The 22,501-nt window shown below is 34.3% G+C and overlaps 1 protein-coding gene across 2 annotated transcripts in view; it reads right to left on the minus strand.

Annotated features, from left to right (window-relative positions):
* The window catches only part of TMEM135 (transmembrane protein 135), a 241,790-nt gene that overhangs the window by 182,163 nt on the left and 37,126 nt on the right, over positions 1-22,501 (minus strand). For both annotated transcript variants that reach the window (XM_073808329.1, XM_019948728.3), the window contains exons 3-4: positions 15,632-15,724; positions 3,754-3,787 (exon numbers count right to left, since the gene is read on the minus strand). In XM_073808329.1, the coding sequence (XP_073664430.1) occupies positions 3,754-3,787; positions 15,632-15,724 (127 nt within the window). The remainder of the gene's footprint in view (positions 1-3,753; positions 3,788-15,631; positions 15,725-22,501) is intronic.

A 22,501-nucleotide genomic window follows, 5' to 3' on the forward strand; every position in this document is an offset into this window, starting at 1 on the left:
TGCCCCCTACAACACTCACATAAACAGAGCATATATTCACAACTACATAGTATAAACACTGTCCTGTTTTCTGTTTTGAGACAACTATCAATGCTAAAAAAACAGAGATAAGGCTTACATCTCTCTCTCCCTCAGTAAAATATAGGGTCCTCGGAAGCAGGGACTATACCTTGTTTATTTTGGTAACCCCAATTTCACCAACAGTGCCTAACAGAGTAGATACTCAGCAAATGTTGCTTTTTCTTTTTTTTTGTTCCTAAACCTTGGCCTCAACTTGGCAATCCTTGGAAAGGCAACAATTTTGTCCTGTGATCACCAGTGACACATCTCTAAGATGGAGCTACCTCCAATTCCTCTCCTTTCTTCAAGGTTCAGGTCCCACGTAATTCATAAAATCTTCTCTGATTTCCCCAGCCCAAAGATAACTCCCTTTTCTACAGTTCTAAAGACTGTACTGTCTAATCATATATTTGACATGAATATACTGTCTTGGACTATTTATTACCTATTCATTTTAAATCCAAATCTAGATATACCTTATTCCCTCAACTAAATTAATTTCAAGGACAGAATAATGGCTATATTTGTGTCCAAATACATAACAAAGTGCTCTGCACTCAGTAAGTGTTCACTGATAAAAATAAAGACAAAGATGATAAAGGTAATACGAAACCAGTTTGGCAGATTTTTCTATCAGGTATTCACTCAAAGGCACAGCAATGCCTTTGAAATTTCCTGACCAAAATAAGGAGTGGGTAACTGTCACAGCCAAAACTAACAAAATGATATTATTACTAACTAAAGAGTATTTTACTGTCACCCAACATTTTGAGTAGGACTGTATGTATGTGTATATGTATAAAATCAACCCAATATAATGAAAATATAACCAAGAAGTATGTGAAAAGGTAGGATTACACCCTCAAAAAATGATTATTTAATATCATAAGCAATCAAAACTATATGGCATAGTAACAAAAGTCACAAAACAGTATGCCCCCAATTTTTTTTTAACAGGTATATAATGTGTAATGTGAATGTGTATCTATGTTTGTGTATTTATATAGGTACACTGGAGGAAAGGGAAGGGAATAAAGAAATAAACACTAAAATGCTAGTAATTACTACACAGTAAAACTACAGATGATTTTTACTTTCTTCTTCATGTTTTTCTCTACTTTCCAAATCAGAAACACATACCTAAATACAATGTATAATTTTCTTAAAATAAAACCTCCCAACATTTAGAAATTTTGTCGTTGATGTTAAAATAAGCCAACAATCTCAACTTAGTCTAGTGAGCAACATAATAGAGTTACAGAACAAAGTTATTTCTTAAGGTTAAACTCAGTCTAAGTATTTCTTACCTATTCTGCACTAACCACCCTCTTAGTTAAGTAATAGTTATACAGCAATAGTATAAATAAAAGGCTCTATTCAGAGGAAGGGACGATGAAGATACTAAGACTATCATTAGTATCCAGAATGTATCATGTACAAATTCATTTCCTTTGGACATAGTCAAAAATCCATGTGTAAAAGCCTTTGATCTCATTAAATTTTTAAATTACAGACCCTGGCTGACAAAAGATAAAAGACCAATTCATATTTTGCACTTTCTGAAAAACTTGCCTAATACTGACATTTATTAATCTGGACATAAAAAGTACAAATCTACTTAACAGACAAATGTTAATGTTAAGTTAACACAAAAAGTTTCCCATTTAGAAAGATCAAGAGATTCAAAGGTTTATTCTAAATTGGGAACACTATCAAAACAACATAGTACAGCCACTCTGGAAAACAGTTTATCAGTTTCTTGAAAAACTAAACATTCAACTACCATACAACCTGGCACCTACCTTTCTGGGCATTTATCCCAGAGAAATAAAAACTCATGTTCACACAAAAACCTGCACATGAACATCTATAGCGGCCTTATTTGTAACAGCCAAAAACTGGAAACAAGCCAGATGTTCTTCAATGGGTGAACAGTTAAATAAACTAGTACAGCCATACCATGATATACTACTCAGCAATAAAAAGGAATGAACTACTGATATACCGAACAACTTGAATCTCCAGAGAATTACGTTGAGTGAAAACAGCTAATGACAAATAGTATGTACTATATAATTCTATTTATACATCATTCTTGAAATGATTATAGAATTTAAAAAATTACAAAAATAAAGAATAAATTAATGGTTGCCAGAGGTTGAGGAATGGGAGGTAAGGGTCAGAGGGAAGTAAATGTAGCTACAAAAGGGCAGCATGAAGGATCCCTGTGAAGGAAATGTTCTCTATCTTGACTACAGTAAATATCAATGTAAATATCCTAATTTTGATACTACTACAGTTTTGTAAAATAATACTATTAAGGGAAACTGGGTAGAGAGTAACATGAGATCTATTATTTCTTACAACTGCATATGAACCTATGATTATTTCAAAATAAAAAGTTTAATCTTAAAAAAATACAGTATTTTTAGGGCATTTTCCAACATTGATTATATTAATCAAAATCAAATATCTTCTCTCCAGGAATTTCCAATCTAAACAAGGCAACACAAAAAAAGTTTGTCGAAATTTACTTAGAATTTAAGATAAATGTGTAAATACATATAGTATTTCAGTATTAAAGTATCACCATGTGGTAGTATAGAAAAGCATGTGTATGACTAAAAGAAAAAAAAATGCATTAAAACTCAAATCTATTCTAGCATGCAGATGTAATATTTTTAAGTTTTTTACAAAATCAGAAAGGAAAGCAGCACCTAGCATAGTTTGGTGCTACTATTATGGTTTCCACAGCACCCTATAATTCATCTTCCAGTCCTTTTCAAACATTATTTCTATTGTGACTTTTCCACTAGACAGCAAACTCCGTAAGTACAAGGACTGTCTTCATCTTGCCTTCCAGCATATAGCACAGTAACTGACACATGATAAGAACAGAGCAAAAATTAAACATTTTGAAACTGAAATAAGTTGCTGAATACAACCCTGAACTACATTCCCTTGTTACAAAATTCAGAAACCTATCCTTAGGTAAACACATAATTAATTCATCTTTCCATAGTTGAATTTTTCAATGTCGCCTATCAATTCCATTAAACAACTTTAAAAGGTTTTAATACAAATATGTTTTTAAAATATGAACTTGACAATGAAAAGCATATAACCTTGATTATATATTTACAGTAAATATCAGACTAGACAACATTAATTTCAATTCTGAAAACTTAGAAATTTAGAAGCCTAGCTAATTATAGTATTAAATATATTCAGTATTTGGATAGAATGAATGCTATTCTGATTCCAAGAAAACTGTGCATCATAAAAGCTCATCCTTAAATCTTTTTTGCCACAAGAAGTTAGCAATAGAAGCAGAGTATGAAATGAAGTTAAAGATATATAGCGAGACATATACAGATATAGATATATACCCTATCAAAGATGAAGATCTAATCTTTAAGGAAAAAAGAGTCATGAAGAACACAGGGCCGTGAATCATCTTCCTCCTGAGGTAAGTGCAATTCAGTCATATATGACAGGAATAAACCAGAGAGCATCAAAGCTATTTTAAACATTTAAGTCTATCCTTTAAAACAGAGACAGAAAATATTCTCAAATTTAAGTAGGTTTTCTTTCCTTCTTTTTTTTTAAGGGAACTTGATTCAAAAAAACAAACAAAAAAAGGTTAAAAAGTACATGGAAAAACCTTGAAAGCAAAAAAAAAGAATTACTCACCAAGTTGGCCATATAAATTGTGAGCAGCCCTCTCCTGCAAATAATTTTAAGAAGAGACAGCGTGAGACTAACCATCAATTTGACTTAATAATCACTTTATCACTTTTTTAGAAATCTACCAAAACAATTACCAGAAGTTGTGGAAAAGGGATAGATTATGCTGATCTAAGTTTTCAGTACCCTAACAGTTGGCTGTAAATAGATTCTACAAGTCATTCTAATCTGCAGTCATTAAACATTCTGTTTAATGCTCGTTAATTAAAATTCTTTAAAATTACTATTGCATAGTAATTGTTAACTAGACTTACTGTGATAATCATTTTGCAATATACACCAATATCTAATTATTATATTGTTCACCTGAAACTAATATAATGTTATATGTCAATTACATCTCAATTTTTAAAACTACTAATACCTTATTATTTTTTAATAGGAAGAGAGGTACAATTTGCTATTATTCTATGTTTATGCTAGAGAATTCTAAATTTAAGGAAGAATCCTAACAAATTCATCTTGCCAAAAATGTCAAGGCCATATCAATTTTAACTAAATGCATATTTATTTTTTAAAAAACAGATCTTCTATTTGTTTCACACACAATGCAACTGTTCATTAGATGCCATTACAAATCATACAAATCACCTTGTTTTAATTTCATTGTTAAGTGAAAAGTCAGGCAGTAAGTTAATTCTCTAATGCCAAAGGACAAACAAAAGCTCTATAAACACTCACTTTACAGAAAAACTGCATATTTACTAAATACATATTTACTCTTACTTAATGAGAATTCATCTAGAAACTCAAAGATAAGGACAATTTTATGCCCTTAATCACTTTATTTTACTTATCTGCACATGAGACCATAAATGAACCATATCCTATCCTCTAAGAAAGAGGTCTTTAATGTTTTAAGAGTTCAAGGGCAGAGTTCAAATAATGAACTCTGAAAATTATAAAAACTTATTTGAGTTTCAATGATGAACATTTTTTTAGAACTCAAAGAAACTACTACTTTATATATAAAAGAAGCAAAAATATCAAATCACTTTCACTTAAGTATCATGCCAGGTCTTGATATTAACATCATCAATCAAATCTTCTTGATGTCAGATCCAGTCATACAAAGTCTTGACTGCTCATCATTTAACTTGGCTCAATAGGATTTTTAATTTACTAAAGCCACATGGAGGCAGTACGATGTAAGTGAACAATGCTGAAGTGAAGTTCTGAAATCAGGGTTCCAGTTAACTTTAATTCTCTGGTACCCTGTAATTCTGTCATAAAAATAAGGGAACAAAACTAGTTATCTAACTTACATTTTCAAACATAAAAACTACTTAAAGAAAAAACTTACATTTATCAGCAATATATAAAACATATCATTGGGCCACCCTGGTTGAAAGGAGGAGGCGGTCTAGGCATACCCACTGGGCCACACCCCCCCAGCAATGTCCCTCTTCAGCAGGTCCTAATGCACCTCAGCAGAACAAGACAAGTCTACTGACCTTCTAAAAAAGTGTTTCAGAATCAGTGATAAGATGATCTGTAAGGTCCCTTTCAGCTCTTCTTTTCTATGATTGTACATACGAATTGAAATTGTTCTCACTAAACCTTACCAAGCTTATTAGTTCCTACCAAATTCTAAATCAAAGATGTTCTAATAGTACTTATTTTAAATAAATTATATCAAGAAAAGTTAGGGTAACATCATCATCCAAGAGTCACACATACACAGAAAAGTTCAATCCTTCTCAAGTGATACCTATTCTTACCGACAGCTGGTTATGTACGAAGAAAAAAATAATATTCTTCATTACAAAAACCAAAATAAAAATATTTCTGTAATTTCAGTGGTAGTCCCTGAAAATACTTTTCATTATGAAGTGAACTAATGTATGATGCTATCGTTAAAAACATTTGTTCCACTAATCTCATTCTGCCTCTAATATTAACAGTAATCCAGCTCCAGAATCATCACTAGCTTCCATCTATAACTGTTTACCTTTACTGAGCAAAGATTATCTTGTTAACCTTTACATTTTCACAGACCTGCAATAATAGTACCTGGCATCTATAGACACTAAGCAAATGGTAGAATTACTAAGCAAGGTGTTTCTAGGAACCCAGTTTTATAAAAAGGAACACATTATAAACATGTATTATAGAAATATAATCACAAAAGATAGCCACCAGACAGAGCGAGGGCCAATTAATGATACTAATTTATTAGCAAGCAAAGACGTGATCTGTTTGTCATACATTTGTATAAAATTTAATAATTTACAAGGTATAATTAATATTTTGAAATCAGATTTTATCCTCTCACTAGTTCTATGAAGTGTAACACAGATACTACTGCCCTCACTCTATTGAAAACCAAGAATCAAAGAAGTGGTTTCCTTAAAAATACAAAAGCAGCAAAAAGCAAGTTCGTCTGACTCCAGTTTCACGTTCTTTCCAATGCACTGCTTCTACAGCAGAAAATCTTTACATTACTAAGTTATCTTTCTTTTCTTTTTTAATTTATTTATTTTTAGCTACACTGGGTCTTTGTTGCTGCACGCGGGCTTTTCTCTAGTTGAGGCGAGCGGGGGCTACTCTTCGTTTTGGTGCACGGGCTTCTCATTGCAGTGGCTTCTCTTGTTGCGAAGCACGGGCTCTAGGCGCGCGGGCTTCCGTAGTTGTGGCACATGGGCTCAGTAGTTGTGGCTTGCGGGCTCTAGAGCACAGGCTCAGTAGTTGTGGTGCACGGACTTAGTTGCTCCGCGGCACGTGGGATCTTCCCCGATCAGGGCTCGAACCCGTGTGCCCTGCATTGGCAGGCGGATTCTTAACCACTGCGCCATCAGGGAAGTCCTAAGTTACCTTTCAATTCTAAAATTCACTGACTTGTTTAATATGCTGTCCTAGCAGGCTTCTGTGTGATGAGGATGAACAAAGCCTTGACACATTCTTACTACTGGGAAAAACTGAGGATGCATCATTATTAGGTTATGTCCTATTCTGGTCTCAAGTTTCAATTTATCCTTCCCAAACAATGAGGAAGATCACCTCCTTCGCAGCTTTATCTGAATTCCAACCCAAAGCTAATAGCCTCAAGAATGAGAGGGCAATGCCTGTGATGGGCATGATATGTTGGATTACATAGCCAGACTCTTCTTGGTGCCTTTACCTGGTACGTCTTTAACCTCCATTCCAATGTCAACTTGGTAGGTTAGAATATGAGAACAGTGATTTATTTTAACACTTCTCCGGAGATGTTCAGTATCATAGGAAATAGATAAGCTAATTAAATACCAATTTTATTTAACACTTGACTGTATCTAGCCTAGGTCTGAAGACAAACAAGTCACTCCCTTCCTAGTGCATAAATTCTCTCTGGAAACCAAGTTATATATTATAAAACACTGCTTACAACAGTGATGGGGAAGGGGGAGGTGCCAATTAGAACAAAAGGTGGCCTAGAGGAAGGGCTGCGGCAAGGAGGACAATAACTTTTTAAACTTCACAGGAGACTCTGATACACAAATACTCCCATTCTGCTGAGAATCACTAGATTAGAAGACTGGTGAAGCTCAGTGAATAAGCAGTCTAAAGTTAGTCGAGTATTTCTTTAAACTACAGATAAGCTTCTTTTTTTTTCTTTTCTTTTTTTTTTCTTTTCTTTTTTTTTCTTTTCTTTTTTTTTGATGGGGAAAGGGGGTGAATCTTTTAAACTTGCATGAAAAATGTAAGTGGGTGTGCACATCAAAGGGTACTATCTAAAAAAGTATTAAGAACCACTGCTGTAAGAACTAACTCTTTGTAATCAGAGTATCACTACTCCTGCGGGAAAATATTAAAATAATTAAATTTTCTTAACATCTCAGTAGATTAAAAGGTATCCTCACATTCTACTGAAATTCCAAGGATTATCTTCTAATGACATTATTCTGTCTCATCAGATGAACAATAATGCTTTTTTTCTGGAAACTTTAGTGTAAATATTCTTTAGCTAACTTTCTCAAACTTCTGAATGATACTGTATATAACACATTTCATAACTAAGGTCACTACAGAATACAGAAAGAATGGTGTAACCTCTAAATTCTAAATATTTATATCTTCTATGTATATATATAAAATATGTGTGTTCTGTGTTCTATGGATAAGGAGAAATTAGAGATTAAAGAAAAACAAAGTGATTGTTCTTAAACATTGTAATGGTTACCAAGAGATGCTATTTAATCATTTCAGAAAGTCTTTCAAAATATAATAGATTTCATCTGTCAGAATGTTTTAGAAGAGTATAAAATACTTCTTTAAGGTATAAGAATGGATAAGGTAAACTTGCAGTCTAGAGCAAGAGTCTATAATCACATTCTATTATATATAGTGGATAATACAAAGTAAGCTTTTCAGAAGACTGCAAGGTAATTTAATTTTCTTCCTGTGAACATGACACTGAAACTTGAAGATCCCAAGAATTTATAGGCCAGTTTATAAGTATTCTTTTATTCACATATTATATAGTTGATTCATTTTGGTCATATCTGCTTGGGAGTTTCATAACTACAACAGTGTAATTTAACAACTCAAGCCATGAATATGCTTAGAATAAATATGCAATTTTTGATACTTTAATCCACGTCCATGTTTGAGCACCCTGCAGTTTCAACTTACCTAAACTAATACTAAATATCAAAGCAAATCCATCAGAAACAAAATCCATCAGAACCACTTCTTTCTGAACCACAAACAAAGCACTTCCTAGAAAAAGAAAGAGAAGACTAGTTCTTAACAGCCCACCTAGGGATAAACTAGATGTTACCAATGCTTCCTGCTGGGTTACTACCATCACAGTTCTTTGTGGCACAAATTTTTTAAGCAACCCTGGAAACAACTTCAAAGCTTTCACAGAACCCCACAGTGATGCGATTAAGATTTAAGTAAGCTGCCCTCTTACAAGGTGTTAGGAACTAGCTGGCAAAGCATGCTTAATTCTGTAGAGGGAAGGAGACTGGGAAAGATGGATGGATGGATGGAGGAATGGATGAATAAATGGATGGATGAGTTGGAAAGTTGGGAGGAAATAAGTTTAAACCAATGTAGATGAAGACATGAATATAGATAGATCTTCACTTATACATCTATATATATATCCATCATACATATGTGTGTATATATAACCATGTTGTATGCTTGTATCTCATTAAATGCTTTTTGAAAAACTGATTATACAAAATGTATAACTTCAGTAAAGATTTTATTAAATACAGCTTTAGAGATTTAAAAATTAGGATTACCACTATTTGCTAATTTGGAAAAAACTGCTTCCACATTCTGTTTCTTCTACTCTTTCTAATATATTACTGATATTTATTTTTAAAAGGATGAACTGACAACTGATCAATTGATAAAAGATCAATTGAAATCTGATTCCTTAAATGTTGCTGTTTCCCAACTTATAATCTCAGACCTCTTCTTATTCTGAGCTTTGAGACTCTGGTCTTCTCCCATAGCTTCAGTGATAACCTACAAGAAGGAAACTTCCAATTTTATTTACATAACTACTGTGCTTCTCCTGAATCTAGACTCATATTTCAAGCTGCCTACTGGCGATCTCCATCACTGACTTTCTTTGTGAATTAAAGGCATGATTACAAATTCCTTTTCCTTAAAGTAAAAACTATAATATTAATATGCTTCATTTTGGGCTAGATGTAATAATTTTGAAATACACATAACTTCAACCTTTGTAAATTACTTACAGTCTATTCAGGGATCTTGATGTTTAATGAAATCAATAAAAATTTGTTTTAAGTAAAAAATACTTTTTCAAAGCAAGTAAGACCACTGAGTTAACTTTTGTGCAATTCCAGATAAACATAGACCATACTTTCTTAAAATAAGACACACTATAAAGCAACTTGTAAAGAAATAAAACAAAAAGATTTGCTTTTCTATCTTTTAAGGTTAAGGCCAAAAAAAAACACTTTTAAACCTGCTTTTTAAACAGTAAGTCACCAGCTTCTGAACAATACTATAAAATTAAATTTTAAAGTTTTTAATTAGATCCCCAAACCAGTATTTGTGGCTGATGTACATATACATACACAATTCTAAAAAAAACCCAAGGGCTTCCCTGATGGTGCAGTGGTTGAGAGTCCGCCTGCCGATGCAGGGGACACGGGTTCGTGCCCCAGTCCGGGAGGATCCCACATGCCGCGGAGCGGCTGGGCCCGTGAGCCATGGCCGCTGAGCCTGCGCATCCAGAGCCTCTGCTCCACAGCGGGAGAGGCCACAACGGTGAGAGGCTCGCGTACCGCAAAAATAAATAAATAAAATTAAATTAAATTAAATTTAAAAACACCCAAGAACTCAAAAACTATTTCCAGGTATTAACTGCATCACCTAATAAACAACAGAATCAATACATATCACAAAAAGTTCGACTACTGAACAATCACATCAAGATAAGGATCAATTTTTATTCAGCAACCATGGGATAATACTTATAAAGAAGCCAAACTTAAAATTCTGATCAGGTCTTCAAAACAGTAAATCCACTCCAGTTAATATTTAGAACAGGCCATAATCTAAAACCAATTTTCTATGAATACCTACTGTCTATGAATAAAACACCAGTGCAATAGCTCACTTAAAAAAATAAAATCAGAAAACTTAAAAAAAAAATAGTGTACTACCAAATGTAAACGGAGAATAGGAAATAAACTAGTAACCAAAATCCAAGTTATCACCTCACTTCTAGGAAACCTCTTTATGCCTTAAGAAGTTATAGCTTTTAATATCAATAACACAATTTTATTTTAGAATTATTATGGTATTTAAACAAATGTTGGTCTTCAAAGAAAAATTTGACTTTTTTGAAACTAAAATTGTAAAGATAAGACCTAGACTAATACATCAACAGAAAAAAATTCAGAAATCAACAAAACACACATATATATGAAAAATTGGTATATGACAAGGAGCATTCCAAATCAGTGGAGAAAGAATGGACTATTGAACTCCTGGTGCCAGAGTAACTGACTATTGGCTAGCAAAAAAAGAAAGAAAGAAGGAGGGCGGGCGGGGGGGGGGGGGGGGCGGAGAAGAGAGAAAAAGAAAAAAGAAAGGAAAGGGGGAAAAAAATCCTATAATAAATAACCTCTAAGATGGACCTAAACATATTTCTACATTTTGGGAGGTGATAATATTAACACTAAGAAGCTATAAAGTTAAAAATATATAATGTAGACTGTAGAGCAAGCACACACACGAAAGAAAAATATTTCATAAAGAAATACATAGAAATGTTATTCTAAAATAACAAAATCATTCTTCCAGTTTCCAATTTCCATGTAGGGAGCTTGGAAGTGATCACTTAGTCCTAACACCAAGGAAAAAGCTCAACAAACTGAAAAGTTAACATCCACAAGAAAAGTAAGGTCACACTGCAAAATGCTGCCCGCAAAATTGGAGAGACTGCAAGCAGATACAGAGAATTACAACTTAACAGAGCACAGACTCACAAGCTGAAACCTCGGAGGGAATGAGAGCCAGGAGAGGAAAGCCTGCACTGTAATTGATAAAGAGCAGGAGGCTCAGTGTGGAAGTTAAAAATTACAGAGGTATCAGTCTTAAGGGGGCCCCACACTTTTTTGAGTTTTACCTCCAGGAGCTTGACTAGGTTCTCACAGTAAATAGCAGAGAAAAATCCCCTTGTACTTCCAAGTAGAGGGAGGGGAAAAGGAACCATTTTGAAATAAGCCAGAGCACTGGTTGCCCTCAGGGGAAACTAGTTAAGCAGAGCCTAACCTGCTGGGGTATTATGAGAGCCTTACTCACCTGGGGAAGGAAAACACCCAACTCCACGTGGCTCTAGAATTCCACACGGAGGAAGGGGAAAAACCCAACTCCAGCACACTGTAACCATCCTGCCCCACCAAGGGGGAGGGGGAAAATTGAGAAACACTTGTTAAGTTCACAGTCCACAGGCATAGGCTCATTGGAAGGCTGAAACCGAGTCAAAGGACTATAGAACACTTCCCTTCCCCACACAACTCACCACTACATTACAAAAGGCCTATTTACAGCAATTCCGTTTACCTGGTACATCATGTCCGGCTAACAAGAAAAAATTACAAGACATACCAAGAGGCAAAAGACACAAATTGCGGCTTCCCTGGTGGCGCAGTGGTTGAGAGTCCACCTGCCAATGCAGGGGACACAGGTTCGTGCCCCGGTCCGGGAAGACCGCATGAGCCATGGCCACTGAGCCTGCGTGTCCGGAGCCTGTGCTCCGCAATGGGAGAAGCCACAACAGTGAGAGGCCCGCGTACCGCAAAAAAAAAAAAAAAAAAAAAAGAATTACATCTGACTTCTCCTCAGAAACCATGCAAACAGGAGAGTGGAGTGAAATACTGAAAGCATTGAGAGGAAAAAAAACACCAACCTAGAATTCTGCACCCTGTAAAATTATCCTTCAAAAGTGAAGGACAAATAAAGACTTTACTAGACAAACAAAATTGAATCTGTTGCCAGTAGACCTGCTCTGCAAGAAACGTTAAATGTTCCCTAGAGAGAAGAAAAGTATGAGTCAGAAACTCATGTACATAAAGAAAGGTAGAGCATCAAATAAGATATGAGCGAAGGTAAATTTTTTTATTTTATTTTTCTTATTTTTAATTGTTCAAACAGATAACAATTATTCAAAATAATAGCAACAATGTATTTGATTATGTATGTATATATCGAGTGTGTGGTGTGTGTGTATGTGTGTGTGTGGTAATTATGCTTATAAGTGAAGTGAATGACAACAATGATACAAAGGACAGGAGGAAGGAATTTGGGCTATTTTGTTATTATAAGATACTCTCACTACCTATGAAGGGGTACAGTATTATTTGAAAGTGGACTTGGATTAGTTGTAAAGATGCACTGTAAAAACTAAGGCAACCACTAAAAAAAGTAAAAAAAAAAAGTATAATTGATATGTTAAGAAAGAAGAGAAAATGGAACCACATATAACATTCAGTTAAAACCACAAAAGGCAGAATAAGAGTGGAAGACAAAAATAAGAACAAAGGCAACAAAGAGAAAACAGTAATGAATATGGTAGAAATTAATCCAACTATATCAATAATCACTTTGAATGTCAATGGTCTAAATACAACAATTAAAAAGACTGTCAGAGTTGATCTCAAAACATAACCCAACTGTATGTCATCTACAAGAAACCCACTTTAAACATATAGACACATAGAGATTAAAATAAGTAAGCATATGAAAAAATGCTCCACAAAATACATATATCATCGAGGAAATACAAACTAAAACAACAATGAGATACCACCACACATGTATTAAAATGGCCAAAATTCAGAACACTGATAACACAAAATGCTGGTGAAGATGTAGAGCAACAGGAATTCTCATTCATTGCTAGTGGGGTTACAAAATGACCCAGACACTTTGGAAGACAGTTGGCAGTTTCTTACAAAATTAAATATACTCTTACCAGATGATCATACCCAATCATACCTCTTAGTAATTATCTAAAGGAGTTGAAAATTTATGCCTACACAAAAACCCACAAACGGAGGTTTATAGCAGCTTTATCCATAATTACCAAAACTTGGAAGCAACCAAGATGTCTGTCAGTAGGTCAATGGATAAATAAACTGTGGTACATCCAGACCATGGAATATTATTCATTTCTAAAAAGAAACAACCTATCAAGCCATGAAAAGACATGGAAGAAGCTTAAATGCATATTACTAAGTAAAAGAGGCCAATCTGAAAAGCCAACATACTGTATGACTCCAACTATATGACATTCTAGAAAACATAAAACTATGGAGGGCTTCCCTGGTGGCGCAGTGGTTGAGTGTCCACCTGCCGATGCAGGGGACGCGGGTTCGTGCCCCGATCCGGGAAGATCCCACATGCCGCGGAGCAGCTAGGCCCGTGAGCCATGGCCGCTGAGCCTGCGCGTCCGGAGCCTATGCTCCGCAATGGGAGAGGCCACAACAGTGAGAGGCCCGCGTACCGCAAAAAAAAAAAAAAAAAAAGCATTTTAGGACAATATGGACAAGATGGTAATCAGGAATGACTACTAATTTTCTTATGTGTGATAATAGTGTTGTAATTATGTAGGAAAGTACCCTTATTTTAGAATATGCATTCTAAAGTATTTAGGAGTAAAATGTCATGACGTCTACAATGTACTTCTATATGGTTCGTACACACACACAATACCACACATACATAGACATATAATCACATACAAATAAAGTAAAAATGGTAAAATGTTAACAACTGTTGACTCTAGGTGATCGTTACACAGGTATTCATTTCAACATTTTCTGCTGAAAAGTAGGCAAATAACTTCAAAAATGCCACCTTATTAAAGTGCTAAAAAATAAATTGAAGCAAACTTCATTTAAAGCATCTTTAAAGTTTCATATATGAGTACATACTTTGAAATCACATTTCCAAAACCAATATTTAGATTTTTAAATTGATCAGAAAGTTACAATCACCAGAACAAGGCTCTCATTACTTACGGGCAAAAAACCAATAAAAATACTTAACACACTTACCATGTGTCAGGCACTCTTCTAAGCACACTTACATAAGTAACTCACTTAATTCTCTGAATAACCATGTGAGTAGATTATCACTACCTCCATTTTTCAGGTAAGGAATAAGCCATAGACGTCACACAATAAGTGGCGGAGCCAGTCTCCCAAGCCAGATTTTATAGCTCCAGAAACCACACTTTTAACAACTATTCTGTACTGTCCTCTCAGGTGGGGAACCTATGTTTCTAGCAATACTGACTTGATTTTCCTGGGGTTATAACATCCTTTGATTTTAGTAATTTTAATAATCTAAAAGTATCATCAAACAGAGAATCACAAAAATTTAGATACTATTACATTTACAAAAATGCATTAAAATGGCTTCAGGTGGTTTAAGTAAATATTTAGTCACCTAACAACATCTATCTATAGTCTTACTAGGGGATCGATGATTATAACAAACATCTTCATAAACTGAAAGATAATCCCATCTTGATTAATATACCTGACCGTATCTTTATTCTCCGGGATAAAGATGGAATCAAAGCAGTTCTCAACAATAAAAATAATTATTCCTGAAATGGCAAATATTCTTTTATGCAAAATGTTTAACTTCAACAGTTTACCTGACTGAAAAACTTACATAACAGTTTGTAGCATTTTGTAGAAATCTTATTATTCCACGTGGAACATTTTCAAGTTGATAAAAATGAAAATTCTTTTAAATGAGAAGATATCCAAAAAAAATAATTGATTTAATAGAGGTTAATGAGCCCGAAGCAAATTACAGATTTAAATGATAAAAGAAAACTGTTTATTTTCTTAGGTGTGATAATGGTATTGCAGTTATGGAAAAGATCTTTAATTAGAATTTATGCAAGCCATGTTTTAGTTTGACACATCAGAGAACCCTTCAATTTTTTAGTAAACAAAGACTAATGGGCATTTTTACTATATAATGTCAATCTTTATTTTTTATAGGCTTAAAAACCTAAATAATATAAGTATAAAGTTAAATTGTCCATCAAATATTGGGTTGGCCAAAAAGTTCGTTCAGTTTTAAGTAAAAATAAAAGACACAGTTTTCATTTTCACCGAGAACTGTATTGAACAACATATTCCCTAACCAAACAAACTTTTTGGCCAGCCCAATATTTGCAAGACTGAAAAATATATGTAGAAATATTTCTCCTCCCTGGACCATGACAAACAGTAAGCAAAAAAAAAAAAAAAAACAAAAAACACTCTAGTTGTGATGGTGGACAGTAAATCAGTTGTATTAAATATGTAGGTATGTAAAAGTTTACCTGCTTTTTCTCTCAATTAGAATGGCCACATAAGAAGCTGGCAAAGCGGCACCAAAGCCAGGACTCCATGAGTAGAATTTTCCAAGTATTTTCCTGAAATTGAAATTTGGAATGATTATATGAAATTTCTAGTTGGTCATTTCAGTTATTACACATAGAAGTTCCCCTTCTCAGTTCACCCTCTATCTAAATGTCCCACAGCACCTCAAATTCAGCATGTCCAAAACCAAACTCATTATCTTAGTCCCTTATCTCCATGAACCTGTTCTTTCTCCTCTCTTTTCCTAGGTTAATGATATCAACAACCACTTATCCACCTACGTGTGACACTTTGAGACATCCTTGGCTTCACCTTCTTCCGTGTCCCATACATGAAATCATCCCCTTAAATACTTCCATGTACAATTTATCTCTCAAATTCCTCTCCAACCTACTGCCCTTGCCTCATTTATGTCCCTCACCATCTCTTCTTCAGGCTACTACAATAGCAAACTAATAGGTATCTCTCCTTCCAATAATTTAACCTGTTATATTCATTCAGACAGTCCCTGGATCCAACATTGTTCACTCTGCAAACCTATGTTCTCAATTTCCTATCTACCAAACGGGAATAAATGCATTACCTATCTCATAGAGTTGTTATGATGGCTACATGAGATATTTCCCAGCACCATCCATGACACATAGGAAGTACTCAGAAAATGTTAGCTATTATTACTATTGTTATCACTACTACTATTCTTTCATTATGGCTCTTTTTTTATGGAAGTATAGCTGATTTACAATGTGTTAGTTTCAGGTATATAGCAAAGAGATTCAGTTATATATCTTTTTTTTTCTTTTCAGATTCTTTTCCCTTATAGGCTATTACAAAATATTGAGTATAGTTCACTGTGCTGCACAGTAGGTCCTTGTTTGTTATCCATTTTATATATAGTAGTGTGTGTATGTTAATCCAAACTCCTAATTTACCCCCCGCCCTTCCCCTTTGGTAACCATAAATTTGTTTTCTATGTCTGTGGGTCTATTTCTGTTTTGTATATAGGTTCATTTCTATCATTTTTTTTCAACTATTACTATTTTTTAACACATGATAGATATTCAAAAAATGTCTCTCCTTCTTTCCTTCTACAACCCTGGGTAAGTTTTTTCTTACATCGCTTACTAAAGTATTTTACATTTTTTACTTATATGTGTATATAAAATTTTTCAGTTACTAGAATATATCCCTTGGGAGAAAGAATCTGCATAGTATCTCACAAATTATAAACGCCATTGGGTTGGGTTTTTAAAGAGAAAAAAAAAGAAATCTGGAGATATTAGGAAGACTCTTTTTCCTTTCAAAGACAATTTGTTCCTAAGAAAGGGAGAAACAAAAAATTATAAGAAATTATCTGAACAAAGTTGGTCAACTGCTAAATGATGTATTACAGGAAAAAACATATGCTATGTACATACAGATAAGGATAAAATATCAGATGAAATTTTCTTTCTAGCTGAAGTTTAGCTTTAAAAAAATTAGAAAACCTACATATAACATGGGTATTTCTGCAATGGACATCAGAAACTTTCTGCCCAAGAAAACTGGAGGTGATTCTCCCTCCAACATAAAATACACAAAGGACTTAACAAGTAACTGAATATAAACAAAAAAGGAAAATAAATGAGTGAGTCAGTTATAGGAGGAACACAGATGTTACCTTATTATAAGTATTTTATGTCTCCAAAACTTAACCAAAAGCTTCATAGAACATAAATATGCTGCAAGACCAATTTATTATTATTGCAATTTTTAAAACCTAATTATCGTATAACTCTATTTTTAGAATTTTAACAAGTATTAGAAACTTTCCAGAGACAACGTGGTAAAGAGTTTCTTACACAGATTTTTCAGGTCAATTTAAAGGCATGACTTATTCAAGAGTATAAACTTTATAAATTACTAAAAGTTTATAAATATTAATGTTCTTAAGGCAAAAATCTATAGAAGACATTTGGAAATTATATTTCTTTTTTTTTTTAAAGGATAAAATTATTATTCAATTTATTATTCCCTATATACAAAAAATTAGTTTGGTAAAACATTAAAAGCTTTCACTTTTAGACTGAGAATGATTCATAGCTCCCCATAATTCCCACTTCTAGTTAACACTGTACTGGAGATCTTAGCAAGTACAATAATGCAAGAAAAATAAATACAAGGTATAAGAATTCAGAAAGGAAGAAATATTGTTCTTATTATGAGCAATTTTTTTTCATTATTAGTAATCAGTTTAATACACATAGGTGAATACATGTCAATCCCAATCTCCCAATTCATCACACCACCACCCCCACTACCCCTGACGCTTTCCCCCTTTGCTGCCCATACGTTTGTTCTCTACATCTGTGTCTTAATTTCTGCCCTGCAAACCGGTTCATCTGTACCATTTTTCTAGGTTCCACACATATGCGTTAATATACGATATTTGTTTTTCTCTTTCTGACTTACTTCACTCTGTATGACAGTCTCTAGATCCATCCATGTCTCAACAAATGACCCAATTTCGTTCCTTTTTATGGCTGAGTAATATTCCATTGTATATATGTACCACATTTCCTTATCCATTTGTCTATCGATGGGCATTTAGGTTGCTTCCATGACCTGGCTATTGTAAATAGTGCTGCAATGAACATTGGCGTGCATGTGTCTTTTTGAATTATGGTTTGCTCTGAGTATATGCCCAGTAGTGGGATTGCTGGGTCATATGGTAATTCTATTTTGTTTTTTAAGGAACCTCCATACTGTTCTCCATGGTGGCTGTATCAATTTACATTCCCACCAACAGTGCAAGAGGGCTCCCTTTTCTCCACACCCTCTCCAGCATTGGTTGTTTGTAGATTTTCTGATGATGCCCATTCGAACTGGGGTGAGGTGATACCTCATTGTAGTTTTGATTTGCATTTCTCCAATAATTAGTGATGTTGAACAGCTTTTCATGTGCTTCTTGGCCATCTGTATGTCTATTTTGGAGAAATGTCTACTTAGATCTTCTGCCTATTTTTGGATTGGGTTGATTTTTTTTAATATTGAGCTGCATGAGCTGTTTATATGTTTTGGAGATTAATCCTTTCTCCGTTGATTCGTTTGCAAGTATTTTCTCCCATTCTGAGGGTTGTCTTTTTGTCTTGTTTATGGTTTCCTTTGCTGGGCAACAGCTTTGAAGTTTCATTAGGTCCCATTTGTTTATTTTTGTTTTTATTTCCATGACTCTAGGAGGCTGATCAAAAAAGATCTTGCTGTGATTTACATCAAAGAGTGTTCTTCCTATGTTTTCCTCTAAGACTTTTTACAGTGTCCGGTCTTACATTTAGGTCTCTAATCCATTTTGACTTTATTTTGGTGTATGGTGTTAGGGAGTGCTCTAATTTCATTCTTTTACATGTAGCTGTCCAGTTTTCCCAACACCACTTTTTGAAGAGACTGTCTTTTCTCCATTGTATATCCTTGCCTCCTTTGTCATAGATTAGTTGACCATAGGTGCATGTGTTTATCTCTGGGCTTTCTATCTTGTACCATTGATCTACATTTCTGTTTTTCTGCCAGTACCATATTGTCTTGATTACTGTAGCTTTGTAGTATAGTCTGAAGTCAGGGAGTCTGATTCCTCCAGCTCCATTTTTTTCCCTCAAGACTGCTTTGGCTATTCAGGGTCTTTGATGTCTCCATACAAAATGTTTTTTTTTCCCCATACAAATTTTAAGATTTTTTTGTTCTAATTCTGTAAAAAAAATGCCATTGGTAATTTGATACGGATTGCACTGAATCTGTAGATTGCTTTGGGTAGTATAGTCATTTTCACAATATTGATTCTTTAAATCCAAGAACATGGTATATCTCTCCATCTGTTGGTATCACCTTTAATTTCTTTCATCAGTGTCTTATAGTTTTCTGCAAACAAGCCTTTGTCTATTTTGTCTCCCTAGGTAGGTTTCTTCCTAGGTATTTTACTCTTTTTGTTGCAATGGTAAATGAGAGTGTTTCCTTAATTTCTCTTTCAGATTTTTCACATTAGTGTATAGGAATGCAAGAGATTTCTGTGCATTAATTTTGTATCCTGCAATTTTACCAAATTCATTGATTAGCTCTCGTAGTTTTCTGGTGGCATCTTTAGGATTCTCTGTGTATAGTATCATGTCATCTGCAAGCAGTGACAGTTTTACTTCTTCTTTTCCAATTTGTATTCCTTGTATTTCTTTTTCTTCTCTGATTGCCGTGGCAAGGACTTCCAAAACTATGTTGCATAATAGTGGTGAGAGTGGACACCCTTGTCTTGTTCCTGATCTTAGAGGAAATGCTTTCAGTTTTTCACCATTGAGAATGGTGTTTGCCATGGGTTTGTCATATATGGCCTTTATTATGTTGAGGTACGTTCCCCCTATGCCCACTTTCTGGAGAGTTTTTATCATAAATGGGTATTGAATTTTGTCAAAAGCTTTTTCTGCATCTATTGAGATGATCATATGGTTTTTATTCTTCAATTTGTTAATATGGTGTGTCACATTGATTGATTTGCGTATATTGAAGAATCCTTGCATCCCTGGGATAAATCCCACTTGATCATGGTGTATGATCCTTTTAATGTGTTGTTGGATTCTGTTTGCTAGTATTTTGTTGAGGATATTTGCCTCTATATTCATCAGTGATATTGGGCTGTAACTTTCTTTTTGGTAATATCTTTGTCTGGTTTTGGTATCAGGGTGATGGTGACCTCATAGAATGAGTTTGGGAGTGTTCCTTCCTCTGCAATTTTTTGGAAGAGTTTGAGAAGGACGGGTGTTAGCTCTTCTCTAAATGTTTGATAGAATTCACCTGTTAAGCAATCTGGTCCTGGACTTTTGTTTTTTGGAAGATTTTTAATCTCAGTTTCAATTTCATTACTTGTGATTGGTCTGTTCATATTTTCTATTTCTTCCTGGTTCAGTCTTGGAAGGTTATACCTTTCTAAGAATTTGTCCATTTCTTCCAGGTTGTCCATTATATCGACATACAGTTGCTTGTAGTAGTCTCTTAGGATGCTTTGTATTTCTGCAGTGTCTGTTGTAACTTCTCATTTTCCATTTCCAATTTTATTGATTTGAGTCCTCTCCCTCTTTTTCTTGATGAGTCTGGCTAATGGTTTATTAATTTTGTTTATCTTCTCAAAGAACCAGCTTTTAGTTTTATTGATCTTTGCTCTTGTTTTCTTTGTTTCTATTTCATTTATTTCTGCTCTGATCTTTATGATTTCTTTCCTTCTGCTAACGTTGCGTTTTGTTTGTTCTTCTTTCTCTAGTTCCTTTAGGTGTAAGGTTAGATTCTTTATTTGAGATTCTGCTTGTTTCTTCAGGTAGGCTTGTATAGCTATAAACTTCCCTCTTAGAACTGCTTTTGTTGCATCTCATAGGTTTTGGATCATCGTGTTTTCATTGTCATTTGTCTCTAGGTATTTTCTGATTTCCTCTTTGATTTCTTCAGTGATCTCTTGGTTATTTAGTAACGTATTGTTTAGCCTCCACATGTTTGTGTTTTTGCATTTTTTTCCTTGTAATTCATTTCTAATCTCATAGTGTTGTGGTCAGAAAAGATGCTTGCTATGATTTCAATTTTCATAAATTTACTGAGGCTGGATTTGTGACCCAAGATGTGATCTATCCTGGAGAATGTTCCATGTGCACTTGAGAAGAAAGTGTAATCTGCTGTTTCTGGATGGAATGTCCTATAAATATCAATTAAACCTTTCTGGTCTATTGTGCCATTTAAAGCTTCTATTTCCTTATTTATTTTCATTTTGGATGATCTGTCCATTGGTGTAAGTGAGGTGTTAAAGTCCTCCACTATTATTGTGTTACTATCGATTTCCTCTTTTAGAGCTGTTAGTAGTTGCCTTATGTATTGAGGTGCTCTTATGTTGGGTGCATATTTATTTATAATTGTTGTATCTTCTTCTTGGATTGATCCCTTGACCATTATGTAGTGTCCTTCCTTGTCTCTTGTAACATTCTTTATTTTAAAGTCTATTTTATCTGATATGAGTATTGCTATTCTAGCTTTCTTTTGATTTCCATTTGCATGGAATATCCTTTTCCATCCCCTCACTTTCAGTCTGTATGTGTCCCTAGGTCTGATGTGGGTCTCCTGTAGACAGCATATATATGGGTCTTCTTTTTTTATCTATTCAGTGAGCCTGTGTATTTTGGTTGGAGCATTTAATCCATTCATGTTTAAGGTAATTATCGGTATGTATGTTCCTATTACCATTTTCTTAATTGTTTTGCGTTTGTTTTTGTAGGTCCTTTTCTTCTCTTGTGTTTCCCACTTAGAGAAGTTCCTTTAGCATTTGTTGTAGAGCTGTTTTGGTGGTGCTGAGTTCTCTTAGCTATTGCTTTTCTGTAAAGCTTTTGATTTCTCCATCGAATCTGAATGAGATCCTTGCTGGGGAGAGTAATATTGGTTGTAGGTTCTTCCCTTTCATCACTTAATCATGCCACTCCCTTCTGGCTTGTAGAGTTTCTGCTAAGAAAACAGCTGTTAACCTTATGGGAGTTCCCTTGTATGTTATTTGTCGTTTTTCCCTTGCTACTTTCAATAATTTTTCTTTGTCTTTAATTTTTGTCAGTTTGATTACTATGTGTCTCAGCATGTATGGGACTCTCTGCACTTCATGGACTTGGGTGGCTATTTCCTTTCCCATGTTATGGAATTTTTCTATTATAATCTCTTCAAATATTTTCTCTGGTCCTTTCTCTCTCTCTTCTCCTTCTGGGACCCCTATAATGCGAATGCTGTCGCATTTAATGTTGTCCCAGAGGTCTCTTAGGCTGTCTTCATTTCTTTTCATTCTTTATTCT

This window comes from Tursiops truncatus, chromosome 8 (assembly GCF_011762595.2).
Source record: "Tursiops truncatus isolate mTurTru1 chromosome 8, mTurTru1.mat.Y, whole genome shotgun sequence".
Taxonomy (NCBI): Eukaryota; Metazoa; Chordata; class Mammalia; order Artiodactyla; family Delphinidae; genus Tursiops; species Tursiops truncatus.